Source organism: Dasypus novemcinctus, chromosome 2, assembly GCF_030445035.2.
Source record: "Dasypus novemcinctus isolate mDasNov1 chromosome 2, mDasNov1.1.hap2, whole genome shotgun sequence".
Taxonomy (NCBI): domain Eukaryota; kingdom Metazoa; phylum Chordata; class Mammalia; order Cingulata; family Dasypodidae; genus Dasypus; species Dasypus novemcinctus.
In genome coordinates this window covers 77870522-77879736 of record NC_080674.1, presented here as the reverse complement: position 1 = coordinate 77879736, position 9215 = coordinate 77870522, and the positions used below count along the sequence as shown (strand labels likewise).

Below are 9215 nucleotides of genomic sequence, written 5' to 3'. Positions count from 1 at the left end.
CAATATGTAAACTTTGGACCTAATTACAATTTTAAAAATTTAACTAAAGTCTCCTAAGAACTGTTCAGATCTCCTGCACGGGTAGTGTACCATCATTTTTTAAAAAGAACCAAAATACACCCAAAATATGTATTTGAGTTTTTCCTTCTAATTTTTTCTTCCAACTTTTTGAGAGTGAGAGACAGGAATAAGTAACTGCCGTGGACAACATTTCCTCTCTTGAATGCTCTGCCTTCTAAATTCTCCTTGTCCTATCTGCTCAGAAATGGTGTGAGGGAGATTTTTTTTTTTTAAGTTATATTTAAAGAAAAAAAATGGACTTAGCACTGCAAGCCCACAGTTCACAGGTTCTATTTGTTCCTTTAAAAAAAGCATTTATTGAACACCTGCTGCCTGCCACATAGGGAGATGGGCACTTTTGCAAACAAAACCAGACTCTTATCAAGGTCACTAACAATCTCCACCTTGCTAAGTCTTATGGTCAATAATGATCATTTCTCATCTTACTTGTCCTCTGAGTGGAAGCCACCTTTCTTTCTTCAAATACTTTCTTCTCTAGGCTTCTGAAGGGCTCTAGTCTTCTGGTTTCCCTTCTATTTCCCTGGCTATGCCTTGGCAGTATCATTCACTGGCTCCTCCTTTTTCTGATAGCTAACTATTGGACCTTTGTTCTTCTCTGTTTACATTCTCTTCAAGATCAAGGGATCTCCTTTGGTCCCATGGATTTAATATGATCTAGATGCTAATGACTCCCAAATCTGTATCTCCAGCCCCTTGTTTACCCAGAGCTCTAGATTAAATTATTTATCCAAATGCCTATTTACCTATTTGATATCTCCACTTGAATGTCTGATAGACTTGTCAAACAGAGCTAATGGTTTCTCCACAACTCCCTCACTCCAAAATGATTCTTCCCTCAGTCTTTCCCATCTTAGTAAGTTGCGTCATTCGCTTGACCAAAAATATTAAAGACAGTGTTTGACTGCATGTGACAGAATCCAGCTTAACCAGAGGGTGGTTATGGTTAGTTTTCTCACATAACAAGAGGGACCAGAGGCAGGTAGATTAGGACTATGCAGTGGCTCTTCAATGGCAACAATGTCCCAGGCTCTGTCTTTATTCTCCATTATCCTCATGGTGGCAAGAAGGCAGCCCCACTGCCAGCCCTCACATCCACATTCCAATGGAGATAAAAAGAAAGGAGTTAAGAAAATTGAAGTCATAGAGCCTTTAGAAAATAGCAAAACTTTCCCCCAAATCCTAGTCGTTTTTTACTTATCTCTTATTTTCCACGACTGCTAAAAGCTCCCCTCAGCACACTTCCAGGTTTAAGAGGAACTGGGAACTATAGCTTTTTAGCTGGGTACACTGCTACCCTACACAATTCAGGGTTCGGATATATGGGAGAAGGTTCTGATATATATGAATAGGCAAACGGCAGTGTCTGCTATATCATCCTGACTCTCTCTCTTTACCTGACATTATACTACCAATCTACCAGCATATCCCATCAGTCCTACCTCCAAAATATTTAACAAATTCAGCTGCTGCTCTTCACCCCTCTGCTGAAATTCTGGCCACAGACATCACTGTTTTCTAGCCAGACCTTAGCCACAGCCCCCTAACTCTTCCATTCTCATCCTCTCTGTGGCCAGGGTAATCATTTAAAATCTAAGTGTAATCATACCATTTTCTTTCTCAAAGTTCTGCAAAGAATCTTTCACAGACCCCGAGACGAGGATTTAAGTACAAGTGGTTTATTTGAGAGGTGCAGGAAACAGGATGGGGAGACAAAAAGGGGAAGTAGCCTATGAAGGCGTTTATCCAGCCAGCCTTCCCAGCAGGGACCCAAAGCTTCGCTCCAGAAGGAAGCCCTGGGAAATGGTGTAAAATACATGCTTTGGAAATATCCTGCCCAAGGGGCAAGGGAGGGTATTTATAGACCAACCCCCAAGAGTTGCTTGCTTCAGCTCTCTCGGCTTGAGCACCCGGCCCTGGGGCTGCCATTCCCTGGTCCAACTCTGAAAAAGCCAGCGCTGCTTCTGTTTATCAGCCTTTCAACTCCCAGCCCCGCAAAGCTGCTTCCGTTTGAAGCAGAATCATGAAAGGGTAGGATGTCAGTTGATTTCTTTAACTGGATAAGAAGTTCAAAATATAATTTCAGGATCATGAATGATCTTAGAAATTTTCTAAGTTTCAGCCTCATTTGAAAATAGCTACAATTTTGTGATGCTCTTTTTGACAGATTTTTGAAAAGGCATGTCATCTTTAATAATATAGGAAAATTTCGGGTAGGGCATACAAGATTTAGAATATTTGAAGTTGATATTTTAAGGTACACCTCATTCAACATCACTAGCGATTATGTGCATGTTATATCTATGAATGGTATTCCTGTGTGTATAGATGTGAACACTGAATAAATAATGTAGGATATATTTCTGCCTTTAGATTAGCTTACTACTTATCTTTACTTTCCTTTTTCTTCAATTGTTCAACAAAGTAATCATTACAAGCAACCGTCAGAGCTGCTACCATCACCACGAATTCATTAAAATCCACTTCATTGTCCTTGTTGGCATCCAGGTCCTGCATGATCTTATCAACCAACTGCGGATCCTTTTGGCACTAAAAGGATAAAAGAAAATTTCTAACTCCCAGGCTGTCAGGCTCACAATGAAAACTGTAATTACATCTTCTTTTTATTTACAATAAAGTTTTAATTTCCATTTTAGCATCTAAAGACAGTATCTAAGAGCATATTTTCAGGTGGTTTTGTACCAGGCACAAATTTAAAGAAGTTTAACCCTCTGCCCCCAGCATCGCATAATCCTGCTCAGACCCAAAGACCTAGAAGAGCAAACAACAGTTCATCCAAGTGAACTACTGATGCTGAAAATGCATTTATAGGACATGACAGGTGGACGGCCAGGATACTGGGAGGAAAGAGGGAGGCTTTGAAGCCAAAAAGAGATAGCAGCTCTACCATTTGCCAACCATGGGACTGTCAGCAAGTCACTTAATGTTTTTTTGTTATTTCCTTATTTGCAAAATGGAAATTCTGGGGATACTTGAGCACAGGTTTTGAAAACGCCTAGCACCAGGGTAGTTAGATGTAGAAGATAAAAATACAGGATGCTCAATGCATTTGAACTTCAGATAAAGAATGAATAATTTTTAAGTATAAGTATGTCCCAAATATTGCATGGGACATACAGCATTTTATCTGGCAACCCTACTAAGCACAATGCCTAACACAAAACAGGCACACAATAAAGGCAAGCTTTCTGAAGGATGACTACATTATATTGGTGGAAAGTAAAGTAAGTTTTTCCTAGGGTAGATCTGGAGTCAGAAAGTGTGGGACTATGAAGCATGCATTTCTCCAGCGATTAGTGGCTGATAAGAAATGTTTCCAAAAGTAGTTCCTTTCCTCTATGAATTCCCCAAGCCCTCTCATTAAATCATTGGAAACTTAAATTTTAAATGAACAAAATTAACTTGATCAAAACAGTGAGGGAAGTGGATGTGGCTCAAGCAGTTTAATGCCCACCTCCCACATGGGCGGTCCCAGGTTTGATTCCCCGTGCCTCCTAAAGGAAAAACAAACAACAACAACAACAAAAAAAAACAGACAACAAGCAGACAAGCACAAACAATGAGCAAAAACAACAAGCAAACAGATGAGGGAGCCATGGGGGTGATGGTAAATAAATAAAACTGTAAAAAAAAATCCAAACAACTGTAAACCTCACTTGTATAAATCACTATGTCAATTTTTACCTACTGAGCCTTTTATTTTCAATACTACACAATACAGTAGCCAAATGGTATTTTGTTTTGAAACAACAGTTTCGAAGACTTCTCAGATCAATAAAAAGGTATCATGAAGAATTACTTTGTAATTTTCAAATTATAATTTTTTCTGGAAAAAGTATCATAATTATAATTGCTGTCATTTTTTAATATAGGGTTTGGGCAAAATAGCACCATAAAGGGAAGCATGTTGTGCTACGGTCAATTCAAGGCAATTCCAAAAATGTGGGAGTGCGAGCCACCGTTGCTAAGCCGACCCAGCAGCAGGCGTGTGCACAGCCTGAAGCCGCAGTTCAGGGTGGCTGGAACGGGCGACCACGCCCTCAGCCTGGTACGGGCGAAGCGCCCTCAGCCTACCCGGGCAAGATACATCAATAACGGGCGCCTCCCACTATCTCCCGCCTAGCCTAACATCTGGTCGGCTCTCACTTCCCCTTTCCCCTCCCCCATTCCTAACCTCTCCGCCTGCCCTCTGCCTAGCAACCGCTTACAATCACCTATCAGAAAGCAGTACCCGCCCGCACCTATCAAATCTCTCCATGCAGTCCCCAACCAATCCCCGTCCCTATAGATAGCAGAGCTAACCTGATATCTGCCCCCGTCCCTAGTAACTGCTTATGGCAACCAACCACAAGTCGCCTTTAGCTTAAGCCAATCAGAACCCTCTACACCACCCTAAGCCCTATAAAAAGTGTGTACCCTTCCGGAATAAACCAGACTTGTGCCATCAGCCTGTCTCCGCGACTCCTTCCTGGGTCGTGCGCCCTCCACGCCTTCGGAGCCCCCGAGGGAAGCCTCAGCGGCCATACGAGGCTTTCTTCCCCACGCCAGGGACCCCTCTCGTCCCACAATGGGACCCCACTCGTCCTGCAACAGGGACCCCGCTCGTCCCACAACGAGACACCTCTCGTCCTGCAACAGGGACCCCACTCGTCCCATAACAGGGACCCCGTTTCATCCCTCACAAAAATATCAGCGTCAAGTGTTTTCCTTAGAGGAGACCGAAACACTCCCACTCTGAGGCTGCATGCATAGATTTATTGAGCCCCTCGCTATTTTGAGGTGACTCTATTTGCTACCTAAGTGGTCTCATCACTGGCTAACATGCCACACACAACCTTGCCTCCGATCCCAGTCAGCCTGTGCTTGGCTGGTAAAACGCTCACTAGAAAACTTGCCACCTCAACATAAAACACCCCAGGCTAATTTCTGGCCCCATACACAATATTAATTTACAGACCGCTGGATACAGCTCTTGGTATAACTAGCTCTATCTGTGATTGCTGCACCAGAATGTTGCATCATTGATGAAAGCCACAAATAGGATTTTTAACACTTGAAAACTGTACCCACAGGTAATTGAAAAGTGCACCTGCCTATATACTTGGAAAACAAAGGTCTTTAGTCTTCGTTTCCCATGCATCTTAACCTCACTTTAAATTATATTGTTTTTGTGACATAATCTTAGGAGACTATGTACGTCAAGCCTGAAGCCGTACCTCATCCACCTCCAACTGAGTAGGACAGAAAAGTGGGACTCACCGTGAGAAATTCAGTGAGCTCTTGCTGCAGGAGCATTTTCAGCTCCCCCTTGTTGAGCTTGAATCTGTCGCCTTCCTTGCAAGAGTACTTGTGGAAGATTCTGATCATGGTGTCCATGGCCATCTCCAGCTGGGTGGGCATGTTGGCAGCCGAACGACTGCTCCGGGGGCAGAGCAGACCACCGAAGTCCAGGAGAAAACACTTGTTCAAAAGGGGAAACGTGAACACTTTCATTAAAAGGGAATCCCCTGATCATCCCGCTGCGCAGGTAATTGTTGTTAAACCGTACAACCTTCGGTTAAAGAACGTGTTCTGCCCACTCTGGGACAAACTGCAAAGGAGACCTTTACAACTCTTCCTCCTGGCCCCTACTAGGTTAGTACCTGACAACAAGTACAGAGTCATTTTGAAACACATATGTAAAAAAAATAAACTTCCTACCTGTTCAGCCAATACAGGACTCTGTCAATAGGTGTTTACAATTAATCTACAAGCTTTGATACCTGGGTTCCACCCAGCACACCTGTTCCCTTAGAAGATGAAAATTACCAGTGACAAGAGATTTAAACGGAGGAGCCTCTGCGCCTGTTTTTCATCACCAGAAGGAACAGGTGTGAGCTGCCACCCCCTGGGGCACTGAGGAAGGGCTGGAGCCCTTGGCGGGCATTTGATTAGGCCAAGAGGGGGAGAGAGGAAATCCTCACTTATCCCTTCATTCTGGGAGTTGCTAGGAAGTTGATGACTGGGAAGAGCTCTAAAAATAGAGAGGTGAAAAAAAATAGGGAAGTGGAGAAGTCCTAGTTCAAACCTGGAGGCTCCTCAGCAAAGCATTTGTGGGAACGTGCTCAGAGCAGAATAACCCAGGGGCAGTTGTGCTGTAAAAAAGAATGTGAGGAGGGAAGTGGGTGTGGCTCAGGTGCTAGGGCTTCCCCCTACCTTATGGGAGGGCCCAGATTTGATCCCTGGGGCCTCCTGGTGAAAAAGAAGAGAACGCCCGCCTGCGCAGGGAGCCAGTGCCCACGTGAGCGAGTCCTGCAGCAAGATGATGACACATCAAAAGAGAGACAAGGAGAAAGTCAAGGTGAAGTGCAGCAGACAGCAGGAACTGAGGTGGCACAATTGATAGGGGACCTTTTTCCACATCAGGAGTCTTCAGGATTGAACCCCAGTGAATCCTATAGGAGAGAAAATGAGAAGAGAAGACAAACGAGAAATAGATACAGATGATCACACAGCAAAAACAGCAGGGCAGGAGCGGGGAAGGGGGGAAAATAAATAAATCTTTAAAAAAAAAAAAAGAATGAGGAGGCTATCCTTGTGCTGATTAAGAAAAGTACAAAACAGTGATCCTGACTATGCACAAAAGGAAGAAAAGTAAGACTGTTGTAGAATTTGAGAGAAGTTCAATTACTTGAGTATAGAGAGGCCAGGACTCAGGAATGATTTTGAGAAGGAAAAATGGTTTATTGACGGCCGGCCGGACTCAGGAACTTTCTGTTTGAATCCTGAGCCCCGAACAAGATTTTTTAGTCCCTTTTATAGAGAGGAAAGGCCAAATGGTCCTTTTGTTTCAGTTCTCAATAGGCTTGAATTAGCATATATTTCCACATCTTAGTAAGCTTTTAGCATGGACCTCAGGCATTCGATAAGCTTTTAGCATATTTGCTTTGCATTTCCCCTGAATACTTAAAGTTTATAGACCTTGCATTGTTAAACTGTCTCCTGCTCACCAAGGGCAGGACTGCAACCTTTCATCATCCCACACCCACAAGTCACAGATAGTTTAGGTTATCTCTGAAGAGACAAAGAGCCTGCCACCCATAGCCCACATCAAGACTGTATGTGTGTATATGCTTGTCCTTGCTTAAAGAATTCCTGAAAGGAGGCACAAGAACATGTAAAGCAAGAAGTGGCAGGGAGTGAAGGGGAGGTGGGGAGGAGGGGGGAGCAAGACTTCTTATTTGAGCCTTTTTAACAGCTTTCAACTTGTCAGTTGTGAAGCAGGTTAATAAGACAGGGATTTAACAGACAGATCTGGAACCTGACAAGGAGCCCACATGGACATCAGAAACCCCCAAGATGGTGCTGGAGGACCCCTACCCCCGGGATTCTGCTACCTAGAACAAAGACGCCTTCCTGGGAACAGGGAAAAGCCCGGATGTTCTCTAGGCACTTTATCATTGGGTCCTCACTAAGGGATTGCTGGGGGGGGTAATTCAAACAACAAATAGCTGGAGCCCCTTCCATTAGCAAAGGGGTGGAGGGTGGAATAATTAGCAATTTAAAAGCAAACCACGAGGCTTGAGTGCTCTCTGTCACCTTACTCTCTTGCCTGCAGACTTGCCCTGCCCGTTGTACGCCACTGTCACCATTTTTCCTCTGCCATGTGGCCACGCAAGTAACCCTGGGGACTTACAATCTATAATGGGGAATTATAGCTTGTAAATCAGCCCTTTTCATCCCTTTTCATCCCCTTCCTCACTACCAGGGACCCCTGCTCTGTTATTTTCTGTTATTTTCTCCTATTTCTCTTTCCTCCCTACCTGAATAAATTACTGACCTAACTCACCTGACGTGCTCTTGAAATTCATTTCTGCAGCATAGTCAAGAACCTAGATAGAATCCAGTAATAATTGGAGGAGTATATTAGCTATTCAAAAAGTTGAGCAGAAGAAAGCCAAAGCAGCTGTATGAGTAGGAATCCAGAAGGGGGGGGGATTTCTGAGAGACACTGATAAAGAAAAAAGAATCCCTGGAAAAACCAAAGCCAGAAGTTGGCCATTGTGCTTTCAAATGCTGCCTGACATCTCAGGACCAAAATTTCATTGTATGGGAAGAGTCAGGACCTCCTTGTGTCCTTTCACCAAGCCTGGCAGGACGTCTCCACCAGCCTGACCTCCTCCCCTCACCAGCCTGGCCGAGGCACTGAAACCTCTCTGCAGGGTCACCAGCGAGTTCTCACCAGATACCTAAAGCCCAATCATCCCCAAATTCTTTAATTAGAGTTTTATTATTAAAGTAATAATGCAGAAGGTAAAATAACAACCTGGTCTCTCTTGGTTATCATTTTCCTTTGTAAGAGTCAGTATCCAGGTGGTTAACAGAATGGACTGCCTAGCTTTAACTCTCACCTCTGCCACTAACTAGTCGTGTGATACTGGGCTAGTCAATTATCACTCTGTGCATCAGTTTCCCAATCTGTATAAATGGGAATAACAGCAGTATCTACACAATAGGAACGATTGGGTTAAAATATGTGCCTGGAACATAGTAAGTGATATGTATGTGTCAGTTATGTTTACTGAAAAAAATGTATATTTGTATCTTTAAATATAACAACACACAAACAGGATCGAAATATACCAGTATCCACTGTATGTTTTCTTTCTTTATTAGAGAAGTTGTGGGTTTACAGAATAATCGTGCATAAAATACAGGATTCTCATATACCAACCCATCAACAACACCTTGCATTGGTATGGAATATTTGTAACAATTAATTATTGCACATTTTTATAATTGTGCTATTAACGAAGGCCAATAGTTTAACTTAGGGTACACGGTATAGTGTAGTTCCATGGATTTTTAAAAAATTTTTATTCTGTTACCATATAGACACTCTAACATTTACCCTTCTATTCACATTCAGATATATATATTTCAGTGCTGCTAACTGCATTCACAATGTTGTACTACCATCACCACCATTCCTTACCAAATATTTCCATCATTCCAAATAGGACCCTGTACATTTAAAGCCTTAATTTCCCATCCTTATTTCCATACTGTCCTCTGGTACCCTATATTCTAGATTAGAGTCTATGAGTTTACTTATTTAATTATTTCAAATACATGAA

General features: G+C 42.9%; 1 protein-coding gene across 1 annotated transcript; it reads right to left on the bottom strand.

Annotated features, from left to right (window-relative positions):
• Positions 1 to 1681: 1681 nt before the first annotated feature.
• On the bottom strand, positions 1682 to 5555 carry S100Z (S100 calcium binding protein Z). The gene is made up of 2 exons (XM_004466560.4): positions 5359 to 5555; positions 1682 to 2628 (listed from the first exon to the last, which is right to left on the bottom strand). Exons 1-2 carry the CDS (start codon positions 5497 to 5499, stop codon positions 2461 to 2463), a joined length of 309 nt encoding a protein of 102 aa, XP_004466617.1. The 5' UTR covers positions 5500 to 5555; the 3' UTR covers positions 1682 to 2460.
• Positions 5556 to 9215: the final 3660 nt, after the last annotated feature.

Bases quoted from the DNA above. Each gene is read 5' to 3' on its own strand.
- S100Z (XM_004466560.4), bottom strand. From the start codon at position 5,499: ATGCCCACCCAGCTGGAGATGGCCATGGACACCATGATCAGAATCTTC. The intron at 2,629-5,358 runs GTGAGTCCCACT...TTATCCTTTTAG, and splicing joins AGCTCACTGAATTTCTCACG to TGCCAAAAGGATCCGCAGTT.